The sequence below is a fragment of the Nipponia nippon genome, unplaced genomic scaffold (genome assembly GCF_047370975.1).
Source record: "Nipponia nippon isolate SJK-2023a ecotype South Korea unplaced genomic scaffold, ASM4737097v1 scaffold_4, whole genome shotgun sequence".
Lineage (NCBI taxonomy): Eukaryota > Metazoa > Chordata > Aves > Pelecaniformes > Threskiornithidae > Nipponia > Nipponia nippon.
Window position 1 is genome coordinate 62,726,487 of NW_028262358.1, and position 23,161 is coordinate 62,749,647.

Below are 23,161 nucleotides of genomic sequence, written 5' to 3' on the forward strand. Positions count from 1 at the left end.
GGAATGTGGCTGCTACCCCAAGGTGCTTTGCATCTCGGGTTATCCAGAAAAGTCCCTAGTGTTCTGCAGAGCTGACATCATATGAGCAAGAAGATACCATCTTTATTTTTCCAATCTAAAAATAAAAAATAAAGTAGCAGACTGAAGTTGTTAGACTACAAGTTGGCTTTTTCTCAGCGTTCGGGACAAGCCCTGGATTATGAAATAACTGCTACTTGTGTTGTTTCCGTGGGAGAGCGCCTCAGAGGTCGTGCTGATGAATGTAGTGTTAGAGACAGTGAAAAAGTTGGATTCAGATCTGCATCCAGTTTTCTTCGTAGCTTAAGAATTGACAACAAGGGTGTTCATCGTCCATCCCAAGTTCTTGGAGCTTGGAGTCTCGTCAGGCAACTTAATTACGACAGTAGGAGGTGTCTATACTGCTACACTTCTAGAAAACAGATGGAAGTTCCACGGAGCTGCTTTTCTGTGGTTGCTGCCAATGCTCAACTGGTTTTATCTGGTGCTTCATCTGAAAGTATTAGTAAGCAGTAGTTAGAGCATTTGCAGCGTTTCTCATTGCCCGAGGGGAGTTCTGGACGCGCACAAGCTGGGTGCAAGGGGCCACGCTGCATCGTGCTTCCTTGGTTGTCTTCAGAGTTTCGCAAATTCAGCCCCGGTTCTGCTGTTGTAGAAATCGGTGAATACTGCGTGTGCTTGGGAACTGGCAGAATGAGGCATTTCCTGAGCAAATTATCCTGTCTCTTTTTATAACTTGGTATTTTTTTAGTCTTCCTTTTTTCACTTCAACAACTTTTTTTTCAGGGAGGAAAGCAACATAAAAGCAATGTAAATGCTCACTTAAAGGGCTTAAATATTTATGAATTTGCCTGCCCTCTGTGTACACTCCACATTCTTACCCTTTTATTCACTGCTGTGTTAGTCAGTGGCTTCTGTGCACGTCAGGTTTAACCTGACAGTTTAATCAGTAAAATGTTTAAACTCGCATGGAACTTGAAATGAATGAGTAATTCTGTTAATATCAGTTACTGCATATCTAGAGAGTTTACCTATATGCTTGAAAAACGTGAATTAAAAGTTAGTTTATAAACTGGAGACAGTGACTGTCTTCCCAGGTGTGTGCATTAGCACTTACGAATTTTTTCCTAACGTAAAAACAAATGACTTGCAACACCCAAAGACAAATATTCTTATAATGAAGCTCACTTTTCTTGTAAGTAACTTTATGAAAGGCAGGCCCACCAGCTTGTCTAAAGCACCATTTGCTTATCAAAAGTTACAGGGCTCAAAATAGAGGAATCATAAAAGGAAGCAAGGATCAGACAACCTTAGACACTTAAAGGTTGAAAATGACAAGTATTTCCTGATATTTAAAGAAAAACTGTTAAGTTAATCAAATCATCAATCCTTTGGCATAACACAGAATACCATTCTACTTTATTGTGCTATAAATTAATTATAAATATGATGGCTATCTTGATCCAGCTAAAATAGATGGATTTCACTAGGACTGTGGATTTTTTCCGGTATCTTAAGAATGTTAATAAGGAGAGTTAATTTGTCTTGGTTTTTCAAATACTGTATTATGTTCCCTTGTAACACCTCTAGCCATCTTTTTTTTCCTTTTCTAATATAGTGACCATCAATTATACTGCATCAGCTTGACACCTGGCACTCAACATGTGCCAAAGTTACAGAAAGAGCTATTTCAAATAATGTTTAATATTTTCTATAAGGAGCACAGTGACATGACATGCATATAAAACAGTTCTGGTGAATGAATATCTTTGCAAGAGCTGCAGCCTACTTGGGGTAAAAAACTGACAACTTTACCGGAGTTTGCACCTCTTCTCTTCTTTTGAGAAATCTATGCATCCATAAGAAAATGGCATATGTACTTTTTCATTATCTTTGTTCTGCTGTTATAGCAGATAAAACCAAAACTGAGGAAAGGCGTGGGTGGGCAAGGGTGGTAAAGTCGTTCACCTCATTTTTTGATGCTGACTTAATTTTAAAATATTTGTCCAATATACTATCAATGTACCAATTCACAAGGAACCAATCAGAAATTTTTCTATTCAGGATTGAGCTGTGGCTGATTTCTAAAGCAGGAAGAACTCATGGTTTGAGTTCAAAGCCCAGCTTTCTAATGTGATCCTGAAAGGATGTTTCATCCTGGCTGCAGGAGTGGAAATTAAGGACCTTACCTAAATACACTGAAGACAAAAATGACTCAGGTCAATAGCAATAATCCTATTAACTTCTTGGCTCCTACTCTTTCTTGGGCAACGTGTGGACTAGGAGGCAAGCTGAACGATAGCAAACAGCAGAATGTGAACTTTGGAGGATACAGGAGTGTAATTTTACAATAAGGAAAAACCATGGCTGCTCAGGTTTAATCTCGCGCTTTCCTGTATTAAATGGGTTGATCTGTATGGTTCGACATAGCCAGTAGAAGTCCAAATGCGTGTTTCCAATAACATGTTTCTGCTTGGCTGTTCTTCCAGCATTTCGAAGTTTGAAGAACGGTGCTGTTTCCTATACGTGCTGCACAACTCAGATGACTTTCAAATCTATTTCTGCACAGAACTTCATTGCAGAAGGTGCGTCACTGTTGTTACTTCAGAAAAAAACTGGCCTGTGATGGAGTAGATGGTGTCTGCATGCACAAGAGGGACTGACTGTTCCGGAACTGTGGTGAAAGTTGATCTGAGCATACTCAGTGATCACCATCTTTCATGCAGAAGCTTAGTACTGCAGTACCCTGGAGATGTATGAGGTTTGAAGGGTCAACGTGCAAGCCCAGACAAATATTAGAAACAAATATGATTACAAATTTAATTATTTTTTTTTAGACACTGTGGGATTATTTTTCTAACACTTATCATATTAAGGCTTATTACAAGTGTTTGCTGCCCCCAATCCAACGAAGCATCCTAAACTTAAAATGGATTTTCTGAAGTGGGAACATTTGGGGTAACAACAAGGTCTGGTCAAGATTTCTTTTTAACTACAACTAAAATTGTATTTAAAATTACAAAGAAGCACATTTGATTTCTTTTACATTAGCATCGTGCTTACATAAGTAAGATTGTACCAGTATCCCTACAGGAAACTTGGCAAGGGTTTGCTGCACAAAATTAGGGGTGTCTCAGATTCTCTAAGCTGTGTTTCTGCTCCATGAGCTTGAGGGCTGTGGTCTTGAATTGATCCAGAAGGCATTCCCAGAGGAAATTTAATGTCTTTTTGTGCTAAAAAAGGCTGCAACTTTACCAAAAATCACAGCGGTACTCCATATTGATGGCTGTGACCACCTCCCGGCCCAATCCCTCGCTTGTCCTCTCATTCATTGTAGTTCACATAGGTTCTTTTTCCATGTTCATTCCTCTTCGTGTCTGAGCACTTCTTAGAAAACAAGTAAGCAATACATGGTATTTGTACCTGCATTCTTTCAAAGGGGTAGATGTCATGTGTAATAGTATATTTTTTTAACGGGAAGTTGTAAAATTGACCCCCTTTTCATTCAAGCAAAAACTTGACGCTAACCTTCCTGCACTACAAAAACTCCTCCAAATGTAGGCAAGACTTCTAGGCACTTCTCAGGATGCTTCAGTGCTTTCATTGGACATAAAGAAATGGTGGTATAAGATGAGAATTTCACCTGATACATAGATTTTGATATATTAATTCCATTCATAATTTCAGACATCATGGATGTCTTGCGCATATAAAAGGAGTGCATAAAAGAAGTCAGAAAACTGCAGATTTTGACTGTTAATTCTCCATGTAAACAAAAATATTTTTTTTTGCCAACAAACTTTCATACTGAGTTTATAATTACTATACTTAAGTCCTATTTTGATTCATTCATTACTTTAGAGAGAAGCATTCTCTTTGTCCCCATACTGCCTCAAGTGTGTATTTGCTTTTCTTTCCTCCCTTCCCCCTTAACAGGTTTTTTGACATGGTGAACAGTATCACTGACGAAATAGGGAAGACTACAGAGGAAGGGGAATGTGATGGAGACTCTCTAGAGGTATTTTTACTCCCCCCCCTTCCCCACATACTAACAATTTTGGACTTCTCATGTAGCATTTCACTGAAGTGGGTAAATTACTCGTTCCTTCTCTGGAAGAAGCTAGACAAGTTATTGTTTACAAAATTTTATCCTCTACTGTTTATAAATTAATGATTCTTTTTAATGGTCCTCATGTAGTTTTTATAACCAGCATAGCTAAATCTCTTGTATTTCAGTTAGCATACTTGCTTGAGAAGGTACTCGCCTCTGGAATTCTCCAGTCGTGCTTATTGCAGAGTGACTCTTGTAACAGTTACTTCAGAGTGTAATCATAGTCAGGCAGCATTAGCATCTGGTTAAACTTTAAAGACTGTTTGTTGTCTGTTTCATGCATCACTGGAATCATGTACACTTACATTATTGGCAGGTCGTCTGCACGAGAAGGAAGGATATAATTGTAGTAGGGGAAAGCTTGTCCTTGCTACTTACTGTCTGCAGGCAAGCATGGCAATGAACAGCAAACTCAAACCAGATGATGATGTTGGTGCTGCTGGGAGTCTGTTTATACCTTTAGCCCACTAACTCACACTGGAGCTTAGGATGCCCTACTTCTGCTACCACACGTTAGCTAAGTTACAGCTTGCCTGGGAATGCCATTACACGCTGTATTCTCGCCTTGGGTTTCTATCTGAACATACACATAATTGAAAAGTGAGTAGAGGGCCATTGGGTGCAATGCGGTATTTAGGGTGTTTAGGCTTCCTTTTAGGTGGCAGGGAACAGGATAGAATACCTAAGCCCGTGTCCCATCGCATGAAAATGTGGTGTCCTGAAGCTCTAGAGACATCCAGAACTAACGGAGGGAGTCAGTACTGGATAATGAATACAGCCATCTGTCCCAGTTTTGATGTCGGTATTTTATAATACATCTGAAATCAGAGATTTCAGAAACCACTGGAGTGACTTGTGGGATAGAAAAATACCCTACAATGGGAACCTTAGGGTGCCTAATTTGTTTATTTTAGCAAAAAGAAAAGCAGTGGGAGGCTTGATTACAGTGGGTAAGTATTTTTACAGGGAAAATTACTATGTGCTAATGGTCTTTTTAATCTATTGAAGAAGAATGAAATGAAATACAGTGACACCAAAGAAATTTGAATTAAGAGGCATGACTTCACCATGAGAGTAATTAGTTGTTGAAATAAAGTACTAAAAGAAGCAGTGGGTTTTCTCTTTTATTAAAAAGATAGCAGTCTTTATTTGGAGGAAAAGAAAAAATACTTTATCTAGGCATGAGCTACTGGGCTTAGCATGGGAGTGAGTGCGTGAAATTACATGTCTGTGTTACACAAGAGGACAGATCAGATAATCTGTCTAATGACCGTTTCTGGACTGGCCTTAAACTCTTTGAAATTCAAATTCAGCCGAAACCACGCTTAATGCACTGCAATCCTGACTAACCTCCATTGGCACGCTGTACTGGCTGACCTGGCGCTGGCAAAATTGAGGTGGTGCTGGTTTTGGAAGATGTGGCCAGGTCAGGAGAGCATCTGGGGCAAACGAAGTGTATCCCGCCTGGCTTTCTGTGTCCCTGTAGGAGCCCAAGTTCTCCGTTTGGCGCCGAGTGCCCTCTGTCGCCTTCTCTTGTTGTTACAGCACCTGCCAGCAGAACTGCAGATGCTGTTGCGTAAGGCATGCAAGCATAACTACACGAAGCAGGTAAAGGCTAGCTTAGCTTCATGCACTTACCTGAAATGGCTACCTTAGAAGCCAGTGCTTCCTGCAAAGTCAGTGAAATATAGGCATGTCTGCACGGTATGCGAATTTTCTTGAAGTGTTTTTTCTTTCCTTTTCCATAGTCTGCAGAAAGTAACTAGCATCCTAGATGCCTTAGTTATGAGCACGGTGTCAGATGGAATAAATCTTACTCCTCCGTTTCATTTCATGTTGTTGTTTGCTTTGCAGTATGATTATGAATATGATGAAAATGGCGAGCGAGTCATTCTGGGGAAAGGAACTTATGGCATTGTATATGCAGGACGAGATTTGAGCAATCAAGTCAGAATTGCTATTAAAGAAATCCCAGAGAGAGACAGCAGGTATAGTAACTGTGGCTGATTCCAAATTTTGTGTGTTATGTAATTTCATCAGTAACGTGATTAACCAGTTTGCTGATCAAGGAGTACCTCTTCTACAAAGCTGCTGATACGTTACCTGGCTGTGGTATATAATGGTGTTCCCTGTCTTTGTAACTACATGTTTCCAAGTTGCGGAATAGGTTATGATTATATTTACTGGTTTTGGTACTAGTAGTTTATAATACTTTTTCTTTCCAAAAGACATACTGCTGAAGTGCAGGATCTCACTCAAACACCTAGTGATAAGCACTGTTGACTTAGACACGCTTAGGCATGTCCTTATAAAAGAAATATTAAAATTCATGATTTGCAGAGTCCTTTAAAATTCTGAGCCTGAATTGTTGATAAAGACATTTTCCTTTCCTGTTTGTGTATCACTTATTATGAAGCCCCTTAACATAAATCATGTGGAATGATCTTTTTGTCCACGTTTTTTTAATGCAGAGTCTCTTTATATATGTATTGCCCTCTCTCATTTATAAAGGTTGCCACGTAAAGACCAGGCACTTGATGTCCTTAGTACTTGTATGTCTGGAGGCTTGCATTGTATCTTATTTTGAATACATACATTTCCACAAATATTGTGATAAAAGCGATAGCAAGTCTAAAGACAAGATTTTTCAAATGAAACTGTCAAGTTATTCTTAAATTCTACATTAGCCTTTGGTTTTCGTAGTCAAGTGTTGTACAAGCTGCTTCTTAGCAGGTGACTTAAGTGCCTGGATCTTTAAAGTGCCTCTCAGACACACTGTAAAATATTACCAAAGACTGTAACTAAGGCTTATGTTCAGGAAAGCTATGAAAAGCATGAAATAAAGTCATTGCCATGGTTGGTAACAGAAAGAAATCCCTCCTTTCCCAATGGTTAAAGAAATAATTTTTGTGAAGGAAGCTCTTCTGATAAAGACAGAACACTGCTTGGTAGCAGGAGGAATCACATACTGAATGAATGTAGGTAAAATATCGAGTGTACCAACTGGTGAATTTTTGTCCATCATTTCAGTGGGGAATGGAATCCATATTTCCAAGTAGCTTGTCCTTCAGCAGGATTTCCCATACTTTGGCATGCTGTATTTCCTCTGTAGGAAGAAATAATTGTATCCTTGTTTGGGCAGTGTTCAATCTACAGCTAATATCAGGAAGAAAGCTGGTTTTACCTGTCCCTACATGGCAGTCATCTTAAAGAGACTGCTAGTATTCAAACCAGTAACTACAAGAGGCTATTCTAACCTACCATAGCGGGTGTTGTTCTTCTCACTTTTACCTAGAATGTGTGTCCCTGGGGGTAAAACCACCATTTGTGGAAAGGAGAATTACTCTCTACAACCTATCCAGCATCAAGTACTCTTATTTAAATTGTATTGGAGCCTAGATGTTGACAGGGCACTGTGTGATAACTTTTATAAAGTTTTCTTTGTGTAATTTACAGATGGGAAGGTCAGTAATGCCACCTGGTGTCCCAGCTCAGAGTCTTTTTCATGGGTGTCTCTTGTGGGCCTTCCTTCAGTTATTCTGTCCTCACTTAGTTGTTCTCTTCTTTCATGTTTAAAAAAATGAATCCTTCTAAATCTTTTTGAATCCATGTATATATTGGCTGTTCAATATGGATATGTGTGTGGTCTAATAATTTTTCCATACTCATAATATTTTACAGATACTAGAACTTAGATTAGGGAAAGGGGAATCCTTCCATCCACTCTATTGTTACTGTAGATTTAACTTCAAGATGTGTTATAATTTCTCAGAAAGTATGGCCTCATTACATAAAACAATCTCTTGACTCAAAATAGAGTTGCAAGTTTTGTATGTGCTAAGAAGAAATTTGTTGTTTGTAACAGCTGTGGTTAATAGAAAAATAGCCTGAAAAGAGCAGTAACTATTTCAAAGGAAAAGAAAAAAAAAAAAAACCAACAGATTTTTCTTCTCCAATACACATTTTAAAAGAATTTTCAATGGAAAAGGCTTCAGATTCAATGTGCAAAGCATACCGGAAAAGAGATTATTAAGAAGCTGTTAGTCTTTCATCTAGACTTTTAAAAATATTTACAGGCTTCCAGGACAAATTTCAAGTATTATGCCTTTAATGGCAAAGTAAGAAAAATCTATTAATTCATTTCTGATTAATTATAACCTGATCTTTTAGCATTTTGAAAGAAATCTATAGAAAGAAAAAGATTAACCTCTGAAGTTAGTTCTTACCATTTACAAAGTAAAAATGACGATTTTTTGGATTCGTAAGAAATAATTAGGTTCTCAGAGCATGGCCAGAAATGAAATGATTTCTGTGCAAAAAGCAGTGAGTCTTCAATACTGCTATATGCTAAACATAAGCTACTGAATAATTTACTTAATTGTCGAGAAATGTTAGAATACAGAGACACATTCTGAAAGAAAAGGAGACATTCCTGCAATGCTGTTGCCCTCAAACGCATTGCCAGTACTACAAAATAGTACCAGTGGCCATATCAACTTTCCAAGTTAAAGTAAAATCATATTAGGTAGATAATAAGATCTAGCTTTCTAGGATTTAGAATTTTTCTTTCTTCATACAATTTAAAGTCTCCTAATGACTAGGTTCTAAAATAACGAATGCTTCATCCCACTGGAGAATTTTCTTATGTCTTTATTTTATTTGCTGTAAATAAGAACTGTAATGGTCTTGCTGTTGCTGCTCTGAATGAATATCCCATTAACAGAACTCAGGAATATAATCTCTGATTTTGCATTTCTGAATGACTAACAGTGTAGTCAGAATCTTTATAGTCATGTGTGGAGAGGCAAGCCAAAACTCAAATTAGTTTTTAGTAAATAGACTCGGAGTTGCATAATCACACTTTTAATTAACCAAATACTTTCCTTGTTTTCTGCAACAGTTGTTTTCCAGAGGGATTGTCAGATGCCCAATTTTTATTTTTTTTTTCCCTCCACTTTTCTAAGAATTCAGCCTCCACTTGTACCTTGATGCTGCTGTTAGGGTGAGCTGATAACTACCTGCCCCAAAAGGGAGTGGAGCTCACAGGCACTTTTCCCCTACCTTCGATTTGCCATTCCCCGTACTGGGCATTCCTCTGGCACCAGGGAGAGCTAATCCCTGGACTTGAGGCAGCAGGAAGCTACCCCTCTTCCCAGTAAATAAATAAAATAAGTTTTCTGCCAGTTTGTTAGGGGATGAGAATGTACCAGTGTTGGTGCGAAGTGTATGCTGAGAGCAACCTGGTGAAGGTGGCAGTAAAGCTATTCCTTTTGGGGGCAAGTAGCTGCAAGGTTGAGTTTGCAGTTATGTTTAGTATTCCCTCAGTTTAAGCATCTGAATATGTCTTCCAATTGCTCAAGACTCTGCAGCCCCTTCTCACATCTGGACTGACAGAAGGAGGTCTGTGTCCTTCATCTATTTCAGCCACCCCAAAAGTCTGACTGCAGATGTTAGTTCTTTAGTGAAAATAGCCACTGGGCTCTCAGCATATTGTCTTATGTTTTGCCAGACAATACACAGTCTGGCAGCTGACCTCCTTCCAACTCACCCATGGTTGGAGGAAGAGCATTAGGGCTGGCCCAGAGAGCACATCAGCTGCTCAGCTCTGGTGGTGCTCCACACTGGAGAAAGATCCAGACTCCAGAAACCTTCTTGGCAAAAGGACTGCTGAAAAGCTTACACCTCTGAAAAATGTTTTATCTTGGACTAAATTACATTTGATGAAATTGTTTTGGTCAGTTCTTCTGCATATGTTCCCATGAAACGATTCCTGTTTTCTTACTCTGATAGCTATCCACTCTTGCTTTCAGATATGACTCCTACTTTAGTTAATTAAAATTTAAATGGTGATTTGTTTTCATTATTGAGGTGATCTTAATTATACGCTAACTTTATGGTTTACTAGTTCATTTTGGCACTAGTCTGAATCCAGTCGCTTGCCCAACTGTTTATTCTCTTCGAGTTAGGCCGGAGAGGAGTTCATTTTCCACAAATTTTGTTTTGCTCAGTCTATGTACATTTATAACATTTTGTCTGTGCATGCATACACAATATTACATATATTTTATATATGTTATGTGTATTTATATATGATTACATAATTTTTTAGCATGTGGTGGTCACAACCACTGTTGTTAAATGCATCTAACACACAGTCATTTTCAGGGTAAATGTGTTTCATGGGATCTAAAATAGGACTTCAGCTACTACGGTAAACACAACTTTCTTCGCGAAGGTCAGTATTGAATAAACTGCTTCTTTTCTTTCCAGGTACTCCCAACCTCTGCATGAAGAAATAGCTTTGCATAAGCATCTCAAACATAAGAACATTGTCCAGTATTTAGGTTCTCTTAGTGAGAATGGCTTCATTAAGATATTCATGGAACAGGTGCCAGGTGGTAAGTTGTGGGGGAGACTGGTTTGGTGGCTGGTTCATTTGTGTTTTAACATTTTAAAAGTATAAAAACATACAGTACTGCAACAGGCAAATGTAATATTCTTTAATATCTTTCCTAAATTAATGGGGAAAACTGTGTCTTCAAAGTGCTTGAGTCCTCTCATTTAGTATTTAGGTGGGATGTGCTACAGATAGAGCTCAGATCGTTGGTGTGGCAGGCGAGCTCCTTTTACCTACAGATCAGAGATGATCTGTGGTCATCCTACTAGAGAGACAGTAGCTAGTCTCAGATGGCTGAGCCCTTCTCAGGTACCTAACACAAGAGAGAGGCGACTGGTGATTGTAGCTTCTGTTTGAGGCCAGAGAACTCGCGGCAGCCAGACGCAACAAAAATCCCACTTCTTGAGCTTATCTTTTCGAGGAACTGGTGGAGTTGCTGTATGCACAAAGACGTGCATACGCACATCCACCCTTTTCTACTCTTTTGCAACATTCCGCTGGGGCAACTTCTCTTCAGGCATAGGAGAGACGTGAACACGTTGATTAAATGGGTTCTGGTCCGCCTGCTTGAGGAAGCCTATGCTTCTCTGCTGCAGCTGAGGCCAGTGGAGATACCGAGACGCTTTAATTACTCAGGCTGGTGATGATGCATGTAAGCATTCGCCTGGAGAGGCCTTTGGTTATAGAAGAGGTCCCTACACTTGGTTTGGGATTGATGTTTGTTGTTACTTTTTTTTTCCTTTGGGGGAGAAGGCAGAATTTAATTACATTTTTACTCTCACTTTTTTGCTCTCCAAAATTATAGGCAGCCTTTCTGCTCTTCTACGATCAAAATGGGGACCATTAAAAAATAATGAGCAGACAATTGGCTTTTACACCAAGCAGATTCTTGAAGGATTAAAATACCTCCATGATAATCAAATAGTGCATCGAGACATAAAGGTAAGAATTTGCAGACAATTAAGCCTGATGGTGTTATGTAACTGCATAATCATTTATTTGTCTTGCAATTTAAAAACTTTTTACCCCAAAAGTTCTTCACTGTCACATACTCTCTCTGCTATTCTGAACCATGGGTTAGATAAGTGAACTATTGTTGATTTGAATTTGCACCAACAAAATATGTTTTTCTTTATTTTAGAAGAATTGACATATAGCCGCTTAAGATATGATAAAGTAGACATTTTTATTTCTGTTTTCAATGACATGATCAAATTTTCATAAAAGCTTAATTAGAAGTGAAGAAGATTGTGGATGGGATATTAGCAGGTTCTTTTCCAAGGAGATTGCAGATGAAAAAAGTTCCCTTTCAAAAAAAAAAAAAAAGCCTTTTCCCCTCTCTTAGTATTCTTTAACTGAATTCCAGTAGTATTCCTGGAGTAGGGGGAGTTCACGTTGAGATGAAGTTTCTGATAATGGGATTACATAAGGTAGGAATGCTATTGATTCCTCCTTCATCTCCCTCCTTAAAAGCTTTAGGAAGTAATTGTTACTAGAGTCCATTGTAGAAACGGCTATGCAAGAAGTCTTAGATGCAGAATCAGCAGAGAAAAAATAATTGCTCTGAATGTTCTGTTCCTCAGGGTGATAACGTGCTTATCAACACGTACAGCGGAGTGTTAAAGATTTCGGACTTTGGAACTTCAAAGAGACTTGCAGGAATCAACCCATGTACTGAAACTTTCACTGGTATGTTCCCAAGGGAGCCTCTTTCCTCACTCGAACTGTGCATGTAGGGTCAGAATCCACAGCTGCTGAACTTTCATTGACTTCAAATCAATATAAAGGGTTGCTGCAAGAATAACTTTTTGTATACCTAATCTTAAGCTTTACACTGTACTTGTGTGCACTGTTCAAAGAGAATGCTGTTTTGGAAGTTCCACTTGAGAGATGAAAGTCCTCTACAACAGAAGAGCTGTGTCTTTCTATGGTGTATTTGAGTCTCTTCTGTGCACATGGCTTTTTCATCTTGCTGATGGAAGGCTAACTCTTTTTTTCTTTCATGACTGGCTTGGACATCCTGGCTTCATCTCCAGAATTGCGTATCTACAGAGCCTGTCATTAAGTTGATCCTTATTCCCCTTGATAATTTGATTTAGATGTTAAATGATGCAGTGACACTGCATTAAATAATTATGCAAAATGAAAAGTGGCTGTTATTTTAATTCCATTCTCTGCTTCTCCATTTCTGCTCTAAATGGAACAGAATGCAGAATGATGTGCCAGGTTGATTCCCTTACTTCAGAAAAAGTGCTCATATCACCTGCTGTTTTAGGTTCAGATTTCATGTTTCACTCCCTTTTCCTCTCTGGATGCAAACCAGAGTCATCTTCCTTATTTTCATCTTAAATACAGTAAACGAAAATTATGTCTGATCCAAAGCTTAATGAAACCTCTTAATAATTGTCATTGACTTTGAAAAGCAATATCATCAGAACAGTAGATGATGTCAGATGCTTTTAGCACAAGCAGTATTTTGAATAGTATTTTGAGTTTTATGTAGAATGCATATGGAAATTTTTGAATTTTGAATAATAAAGACTGTTTTTTTAACTCTTCCGATATTGCTCACTCCTCAGTGATTTTGTTCCTCTTGTCCTTTAGCTATGTCTTTGCATCATTAATGCACCTAAGTAAAAAAAATAAGTATGTTTTAAACAGGTACCCTTCAGTATATGGCACCAGAAATCATAGACAAAGGGCCACGTGGCTATGGGAAGGCTGCAGACATCTGGTCTTTGGGATGCACCATCATTGAAATGGCTACAGGGAAGCCTCCGTTCTATGAACTGGGAGAACCACAAGCAGCTATGTTTAAGGTCAGACATCTTCCTTGTACAACTCAGACCAGTATTTGTAAACACACGAAAGCTTGTGACTGTTTTGGAGAAGCTAGAATTAGAGATTGCAGGAAAAGAAGATAAAGGAAATGCTTGCTTAGTGAGGATGTTAAGAAGAATGACCTGATTCAACTGAATGGGAGTGCTGTGTAGTTTTGAAGAGAGTAATGGAGCAATAGCAGCTGTTCAGCAGCCTGGGTGTTTTAAAAAAACAGAAAAACAACAAAAAAACCCCAAAACAAAACCCAAAAAACCCAAACTGAGGAAAGACGCGGTTTTCTGCTTTGCAAGAGCCTCTACTTGCAATTGTGGGTTTTTTTTGATGTAATTGTTTATACAGTTTGTAATAATAGATTTTTTTTTTTCCCCTCTGAATTAATAAACTAGTTACAGAAAGATAATATCAAAACTTTTATTATCTAAACACTTTTTTGATGCTATTTAGTGTCTGGGAAAAGAACAGCGTAGGCTATTGTTTCTCCCTTTATTTGTCTCAGGTGGGAATGTTTAAAATACACCCAGAGATTCCTGAATCCATGTCTGCAGAAGCCAAGGCTTTCATATTGCGTTGCTTTGAACCGGATCCTGATAAACGAGCTTTTGCTCATGAGCTACTTATAGATGAATTCTTGAAGGTTTCAAGCAAAAAAAGAAAGTCCCCATCAAAGCTCTCAGGTAAGCATTGCTAAACTTGGTCTGGAATTTTTCTCTTGGTGATGATACTGCTTCCTGAAACTGCTGATGAGTCTCTAAGATGAACACAGCAGGTCACCATCCCAGGTGAACATTCAGTTGTAACCTTCTGTTCTAGCAGCTTGCTGCAGAAACACTGTTGTAGCAGAATTCTGTTATGTTGTCCCAGAGGTGACTTATATAAAATATTTCTAATAAGGTTTCTAGAAGTCTGTTTATGGTTTTGTACAGCTTTTGTGGTTTTGTTTTTGTTTTGGTTTTGTTTTTTAATTTGCATGTGTTTTCATTCAAAGAATGTTTGCATAGAGTACATTTTGTGCAAGGTTAGAACATGCTATTGAGCCTCAGAGGAGTTTTGTACATGAGCAAAATAATCTTTGTCCTATAGCAAATGTGCATGCACTGCATTATTTTTGTTTCATGTACTCATTTCCTGTAGTGTTCGGCATTATGGGAAGTACCAAAGGAGTTTTGAGAGTATGAATGACATAGCCTACGTGTGTGCATATATGCATATGAAAATATCTTTTGTATATTTTTAGCATGATACCTAATAGAAATAAAAATACCAGGTAAAGGAGATGACATTGAGCACTTTTAACATAGTTTCCACCCCCCTAGGTTAAAATTAACTTTAAATTGCAATAAATTACGCTTTTGGAGATTGCAGACAGGAGAGTCCAGATAGACCATAAAAATGGGAAGAGTTATCCTTTAGACTATGCTTATTTTCTCAGTTAATTTCGGCACATTTAACTTTCTTTTTTCTTTGCTTTTGTCCCACAGTTCTTTCAGCTAACACAAATGGTAAGTTTTAACATACTTCTCTATCAAAATATAACTGTGTAGATACTATGGTTATTACTTATTCTGGTATAATTTGTCACACTAAAATGCTGCAAAGAGAAGTGGGCACAATTATGAAAATAAGTGACCTTTCCCTGTTAGGAACCTCTAATTCATTGTGCAAATTTAAACTACTATTTGTAATCCTACCGGGCTATGGCTTAATTGCCTAGGCAGGTGGGTAATACAGGCTTGAAGAGCTGCGTTGTTGTTACAGGGCCATTTAGTGGAAATCAGAACAGGAAACCAATGGCTCTTCTATAGTAGCAATAGAGCCAAGGTTTGTGGAGAAAGATAACACAGATTTTTTTTATTAGGCTAAATTGTGTAATTGAAAAAAGCAGAATGCATTTGAGACCCCTTGTCAGGCCTGGGTACGGGATAGTCATCTCTTTCAGGAAATGAACTGGGGCGAGGGGGCAAACAAACACATAGTTACCTTCGTGCTGAGTTGCTCTCAAAGTACACTTTGAAATGTGCATGTGTGAAATAGGTATGAATAGTTTCTTGCAGCAGTAATGTGCGCTCTGGATTTAAAAACAAAAGTTCTGACTTAACATGCACGTTTGTTATTAATCAAAGACTATGAACTAGTTAAACTTGTACAAAATAACCTGATAAAGAAATATATCTTATATGTGTTATACTACATATACTTACATGTATATGTAAATATATACTTACATGTATTGTGTATGTAAATATATATGTTTATACACACACATAAAAGTAAGATCTTGGAAGGTGCTTGGATGACTTACCCTGTAGAAACATGCTGCTGCTGCTGCTGCAAGTGCGTACTGATGATAAGAGATGCACGTTCACTCCAGTGGTGAAGTTCTGTAAGTGAACTTGCAAAGAACCCAGCATTTCCATATCTCAGGAAGCTTTTGGGGAAAAAAAAAACAAAAACAAAACCAAAAACAAACAAAAAAACCAAACCAAAACAAAAAAAACCCAAAACCAAACCAAAACCCATAACTGAAAGAGAACTCTATTCCAGAAGAACATGTTTTAGGAGTTTTTTCTCAATTTTGTTTTAATATTTTGTATTGATGTGGGGGAAGACTGGAGTCTTTCTGTTTCCCCTGAAAGAATAACCTTTTCACTTCAGAATTGTGGTGGCACTCTTAAATTCTAATATCTGAATATTCCTGTATGAACAGAGTATCTTCGGAGTATATCCTTACCTGTCCCTGTTCTGGTGGAAGATACAAGTAGCAGCAGTGAATATGGTTCTGTCTCACCTGATACAGAATTAAAAATTGACCCATTCTCTTTCAAAACAAGAGCCAAATCCTGTGGAGAAAAAGATGGGAAGGGAATCCGGTCCCTTTTTCTGAGGTAAGGAGCTATCTGGCATTGAAGTTACACAGTAGATGAGGAATGTGTGCATTGGGGTGGTTTTTATAAAGTTTCTTTTCACTGAGCGTCTTTCATTCAGCATCCCAGATGAAAACTTTGAGGACCACAGTGCACCTCCTTCACCTGAAGAGAAAGATTCTGGGTTTTTCATGCTGAAGAAGGATAGCGAAAGGAGAGCCACCCTTCATAGGATATTAACTGAGGACCAAGAGAAGGTGGTGAGGAACCTGATGGAAGCTTTGGCTCAGGTAAAGTAATTTCAGAAGGCAGCAAAAATTTTATGGAATTTGAAGACTTATCTGTAATTACCTGCAACTTTCAAAATTACACATAGTACAGCAATTAAAAAATAAGGTTTGACTAACCTAGAAAGCATACACCATGTAAGCTTTCAGTTTATTGTTTTATTGGGGCTATTAAAAATAAGCTTTAAAATTGTTTATGCTGCATTACATATGCTTTTTGTGGTGTTTGTAAATACTATATGTATACCTGGATATTAGTGCTGGCCAGACAAGGGAAAAACATGTTTTCATGGTGATGTATTCTGCCAGTGACTTTAAGGCGGGACTAACTGAGGCGGTCAGGTCAATGCATGTAAGACAGATCATCCCCAGGAGGTGATTACTTTGCCACCCGTTTAGACTGCTGTCTTCTGGTTGACTGGTTTGGCGGAGGGAGGTTTAGGTCTTTTGGCCTGCTCTGGCCTTATGTTAGGTTATTGTGTAGAAAAAATGGGACTGACTGGTACACTGTTGCCTTCTAGCCAACAGCCATAAAAGGGGAAAGAGGGGACTAGGGAGAAAATAAATCGCAGCTATTCCTCACAGCAGTTGGGAGCACATATGGAGGGGAGAGAAGATGGAATAACAGTGGGAGCTACAGCAAACAACAAAATAATTGCAGAATGACCTTTTGGCACTCCTTTGTGAGGATGATTCATGATGATGTATCAGTTCAGGATGACACTGAATAAATTACAGGTCATGACCACACTGCTAAATGTTGCAACACCGTAATTGGATGACATGATTTTTTGTTCTTGTTTGTAATATGTGTGTTAGCAGTTAATTGACTCACTTCATTCTTAAGTATTGCTGGTCTAAAACATATTTGTATAAAATGTGACAGCTCATCTTCTAAAGATAGTACTGTTCAGAAACTGATGCAAGCCAGCATGTACTACAGGTAATTGGAAATTGCTGCAATACCAATAAAAAGAGCTGCTAACTCTTGGTGGGGGGAGGGAGGAACCCACAGTTGTCCTGGTAACTATAGAAAGTGTTAAAATAGAAGGCAATAAGAGAGGTGCCCATGATCTGTGCTTTGCTAGAGTGTTGCTAGGACAGACACAGTTGTTAGCATGTGTATGAAAGGCGTAATCAGTGATTGTGAGAGGCTGAAAGTCAGTCACAAGATCCAGAGAGGGTGCTTGGTGTTTCATGCCTTCCTCAGCTGGGGCTGGAACAGCCCAAGATAGGAGCAGAGACATGGAGTTGTAGAGCCAAAGAGTTCAAAGCATGCACGCATGGGACTATCTGCCTTTCAAGAGGATGCAGAACTCTGACTCCCAAACACCGTTTTCTCCCTTGAGAGAGGGACCCTGGTCAAAGGGTAGGAAATTTACTCAAACCACCAGAAAGTGGTAGTAACTGCAGTTAAGGGGAAGCTGAGGCGGCTTCTTGTTGTGTCCTGCTTAAATGCAAATTACCAATAGATGGAAGCCTGACTTGCTTGCTAGACCTCATCAAGATTTAGGCTTTGATAGTGCTTTTCCCTTCACAAAAACTTTTCATAAGAACAATTTCAACAAAGTCATCGGGTGTGGGCTAGGGGAGGAGAAGGACCCTCCCAAAATAGGTGACTGTTCCTTGTTAGGGAGCCATACTGGTTGTCATGTCCCCAGCATGCCTTGACGGACTTGGATCTTCTAGTCCAGGGCTACAGTGTGTTGTGTGTCCACCTGTCTGCCCTAATGGCTTTTTAAGTGTTACCACGAAAAGGAGATCAGCTACTGCAGGACAGAGTGAGGGATCCACTTCAGTATAGCCAATCGTCAGGTGAATTCTCCAAATCAAAGTGAGTCAGGATCAGAGGCTAGGATCTTTCATCTCAGAGATGGGTGCTTTAGTCAGTGGAAAATTTGACTGCTCTAGAGCTTTTTTCTTTAGTCTCTCTCTCTCTCTCAAATAATCAAATTATGTTTGTTTCATCCTGATCAGAATTAATTAACGATAGTTAAAACCTGAACGATATTGGCAAACAGAGTTCTTGATGTCTGGCCAGCTGTAACATTCATGGCATAAAACTGGCAAATACAACAGAACCAAACACCGTGCGTCCTTCTGTTACGGAAATCAATGTTCAATATCTTCAGTCTACATAAATAATTACTTAACTTCCTTCAGAATAAACATCTAATACTTCATGTTGAACAACTACTATGGTTTTCTAGCTTAATTTTAAAATTTGGAATTCAAATTTGTATTCAGTTGACATAACTTTACTTTAGAGAGTAAATGCAGTCCTCTACTTCCTAGTTAGTTATGCTGGTTATTTTGATGAATGCTTTTGAGCTTTTTGCTACTTTGGTAGCTCATGCAAAAACACAAAAGCTTTTAAAAATAGGGATATGAATATTTATAATAGAAAGGTGACAGATTTGTAGACCTGCTCTAAGAACAGGTAAGGGTAAAAGTTGCGTATCAAGGGAAATTATGTAGGAAAGATCTAGTCTTTCTGAGCCTTCTATGTAACTTTGACTAATCCCTTCTTTTAAATGCTACCGTGGGAGTTTGCATGTTGTTTCTCAGAGGCACTCTGAAATTAAAGGCACTGCAAAGTGCATGTTTGTTTGCAATTAAGAGTAATTTGAGTATTCAGTGCACAGTATATTTATTCATATCTTTTCACTCTTGTACAATGAGACGTACAGACTATAGTGTGCACATATACTTCAGCAACTGATATAAAACAAAGGTACTTGCTTGTCAAGTAATCTGCATTAGCAGGGAGCTCAGCGGTAGAACTCTGTGCTGCTGTAGTTACGCTGCTACCATTATCTGACTTGCAGCTGCACTTTCCCTTAACTGTAGCAGTAGAGTTTCTGGAAGTCTGTATTGCCAACTGCTGTTATTGGCTAAAGTCCCTCTGGGTGTCTGTTTCAAAAGATGGCTATCAAAACTATTTCTTTTCCTCTCTCTTCTACCAGGGAGCTGAAGAACCCAAGCTAAAATGGGAACATATCACGACGCTCGTTTCCAGCCTCAGAGAGTTTGTGCGGTCCACTGATCGTAAAATCATCGCAACCACTCTTTCAAAACTGAAACTGGAGTTAGACTTTGATAGCCATGGTATCAGTCAAGTGCAGCTCGTGCTGTTTGGTTTTCAAGATGCTGTAAGTTGTCATTTTTACTAAGAACTTTGTGTGCCAAAACTGCCAAAAAAACCCCTAGAAGCCAGAAGCAAACAGAACTTCATTAACTTTCATCCAGAGTTACTGAAACAATAATAATATTTGAGGGCTTTGAACCTGTAATAACAAAAACCCAGCCCACAGCCATGACTTGGTTGGGTTGCCATGTGATCCTTTGGCAGGACACACACCCTGAACACAACTGTTGAGGTTTTGCTGATCAAAGATCTAGAAGGTTCAGCATACTTGTGTAAACATTATGTCATAATACTAAAGCAGGAAAGCCTTTTTAAAAAAAATTTAAAAAATCTCATTTTGGAGGGTTTTCTGGGAAATAAGACCAACACTGAATGTCAGGCTTATCCTGCATAAATGCAGATCTCTTGAACTTGATTTCTCTTATAAACTAATACATTAAACCACTCTATACCCCCAATAGTAGTCTGTCTACCTTATAATATTGTACTGAGTTCTTATTCTCATATTTTTGGTTAGCATCAGATTTCTGGCAAACTAGACACTTTCATTTCAATTTATAATAAGCAGGATAAGAAGGAAGAAAAATAGGCTACTTTTCTGACAATAATTAATGCAAAATTTACATTTTCCTACAGTGAACAACCAAGCACACACATGGATACCCTTTAAATAGCTAGTTTACCGAAAGAAAATGTTTTTTCTTCTTAAGCTATGTATTTAAATGTTAGTTCACAAGCAATTAGGCTTAATGATTAAAATGAATAATCAACATGGGAGGGTGCAGCTGTGCTGGGCATTACTTGTCCAGACTGAAGTCATGTGGAAAAAATGGAATGACAGTCCAAGTAGGCATTTGAGGTGGATGATTGTATTCGCATTTAAACCTGGGGCACTCTGACAAGTAAAAGAGCTGCCAGGAAGGATTGCATAGCATGTGAACTGTTTGTTGCATAGATTACACTGATAAGAATTAGCTGATGTTTACAAAAAACAGTCAAACAAACAAAACCAAAAAAACACACCCAAACCTAATGTGTGAAATGAATCTGTAAAAGAGAGGTTTCTATAAGTGGAAGTTTTCTCTTGAGTCTTCACTTTGAGTACACTTCAGCTCTCCTTTCTACTTAAGCCTCATACTACTACTGTTTTGACACTTGGAAGAAAAAACCCAAACATACAAGGTCAGGAAAGAAACTGAGGGAAGAAAACTACAAATATCTGGGTTGGTTTTCTGATGGAGATATTGCTGGGCATCAGTTGTTCGGTGGTAATTGCCCGAGTCATTCTTTTCAATAAAAATGTTACCTTTGTCTGTTAACTTCATTACAAGTTGCTGGTTTTTAACTGATAAATGTCTCTTTCATTACTATCTCTCTATTATTTAACTAAGATAACCCACAGAAAGTTCAAAGAAAACCTTTGCTTTATACTTGCCCAGTCAATTTTTTTTGACATATATTAGATTTCTATAGTAGAACACTGAAATCCAGATCTGTGTCAAGACCTCAGATACTGCAGAGACTGGGATATTGCTAAAAGTAAGGGAAAGCGGTTTGCTTGTTCTCAGGACTTAATAAGTAATCTCGGGTAACAAGGTTTAATAATTACAGCATCCTCATGGACCAACCAAGAAAAAGTAGTTTTGTGCTATAATCTAAATAGCTAAATCACATTACTGTGGATTGTTGTGGTCTTGACAAATTTACCTCGTGCTTCTTCAGTACTTAAATAGGCTGCACTTAGCTAAACACATGTCGGTGTCTGGGTAGGAGTCAGTATGGCAAGGTGCAAAGTGCTTGCAGACAGGAGTTGTGCTGCCTCGGAGGGCCATGGGCAAGCCTTTGGGGCCCTGGGGCAGCTGCTGCCCGTGTGCCGGGCACCGGGCGGGCTCCCCGGGGCTGCTGAGGCTCTCCAAGTCCAAGCACGGTGTCCAAGTGCCATCTCGTGGCCACTGGCAACAGAAGCGAGGCGGCGCAGGTACTGCGTCTCAGGGCTGGGCCCGGCGGGCAGGTGCAGGAAAGCCCCTACCCAGTCGCTCATTCACTCCCTCCCAGCGAGATGGGGGAGGGAATCAGAAGGGCAAAAAGTGAGAAAATTTGTGGGTCAAGATAAAGATTGTTTAATAAGTGAAGGGGAAAAAAAAAAAAAAAAACCAACAAACCAACCAAACCCCACAAGCCGTGCAAAAGCAATCACTCGCCACCAGCAGACTAATGCCCAGCCAGTCCCTGAGCAACAGCTCCTTTGGAAAAACCACCCCCCTAGTTTTATTGCTGAGCATGATGTTCTGTCACAGGGAATCTCTCTTCAGTCAGTTCAAGTCAGCTGTCCTGGCTGTGTCCCCGTCCAGCCTTTAGTCCCCCCCCAGCCTACTCGCTGGTGGGGCAGCGTGAGAAACGGAGGAGGCCTTGACACCGTGTAAGCTCTGCACAGCAATAGCTAAAACACGGCTGTGTTATCAGGGCTGTTTTAGTCACCAGTCTGAAACATAGCGCCATACGGGCTGCTGTGAAGAAAATTAACTCCATCCCAGCCAAACTCAGTACAGGTACCTACATAAATTACTGCATTACTGAATACTGTTGCTTTGGGGCAGTGGTAATAATATGATTAATCACACTTATTAACTCTTACATACATTCCGAAGGCGTCATTTGTGGAACTTCAGTCATTTTTTACAGAGAGGTTATCACAATGTGAGAGAGTTAAACTAATCCCTTTTTTAGGAAGACCTGACTGAAGTATCTTCTTGCCACATTTTTTAGGAAGCAGTAGTTGCTACTTTTTTTTTATAAGTCTTTGAGTAACTTTGTAGTTTTCTAAATACAGTTATGTTTGTATCTTCCTGCAACTTCTGGAGTTCTACTCCTGCAGAGTCTGTTGCTTTGGACTGCTTCCGTGCCTGGAAAACGGCACCAAGTCTTGTTTTGTGCTCTTGCCGCTGACTGGGGCTGGGCGTTTCGTTGCAGCACTGTCGCCCCACCTGCTTCTTCGCTGGCATTTGGGAGTTGGAAAGCAATTCCCCCAAGGTAGAGGCGTTCCTGCGAGTGGCATGGGGCATCCATAGAGGCACCTGGGAACGTGGCTAAAAGCGGTCTGAAAGCAGGCCTGTAGGGAATTAGGAGCAACCCAGTGTAGAAAACGATCTTATTGTACAAAGTGGAAGGAAAGAGAAAATGGCTCAGCGTACAAATGAAGTCCCCCTGACTATTTACACTAATGTTAATTAACTATTTTCTGAATCAAGAAGGAGCAGCATTTCATTAGTTCTTTGATATTTCCTACAATTGTACTTTAAAATAGGTAAGTACTGCTCAGAGCAAGCAGTGAAAAGGATGCCAAAAAAAACCCCAAGATTAATTAGCTTAAGTTACAAGTCTTTCATAATGTAGTCCTTGGTATTTGTCTTGCTCGCATTCTTTTTGTTTCTCTCCACACCCATGAAGGTTAAATCAACTTCAGTATCGCAGTCAACAAAAAAAATCACCTAACACAGG

At 39.1% G+C, this 23,161-nt stretch overlaps 1 protein-coding gene across 2 annotated transcripts in view; it reads left to right on the forward strand.

The window, feature by feature from the left end:
• Positions 1-23,161, forward strand: part of MAP3K5 (mitogen-activated protein kinase kinase kinase 5) — a 107,055-nt gene that overhangs the window by 74,477 nt on the left and 9,417 nt on the right. The window contains exons 13-24 of one of the 2 annotated variants that reach the window (XM_087777412.1): positions 2,508-2,603; positions 3,955-4,036; positions 5,984-6,117; positions 10,400-10,527; positions 11,332-11,468; positions 12,110-12,215; positions 13,188-13,345; positions 13,864-14,041; positions 14,846-14,866; positions 16,072-16,249; positions 16,350-16,518; positions 19,482-19,667. In XM_087777412.1, the coding sequence (XP_087633538.1) occupies positions 2,508-2,603; positions 3,955-4,036; positions 5,984-6,117; positions 10,400-10,527; positions 11,332-11,468; positions 12,110-12,215; positions 13,188-13,345; positions 13,864-14,041; positions 14,846-14,866; positions 16,072-16,249; positions 16,350-16,518; positions 19,482-19,667 (1,573 nt within the window). The remainder of the gene's footprint in view (positions 1-2,507; positions 2,604-3,954; positions 4,037-5,983; positions 6,118-10,399; positions 10,528-11,331; positions 11,469-12,109; positions 12,216-13,187; positions 13,346-13,863; positions 14,042-14,845; positions 14,867-16,071; positions 16,250-16,349; positions 16,519-19,481; positions 19,668-23,161) is intronic. The other variant, XM_087777413.1, reaches the window with a different exon arrangement.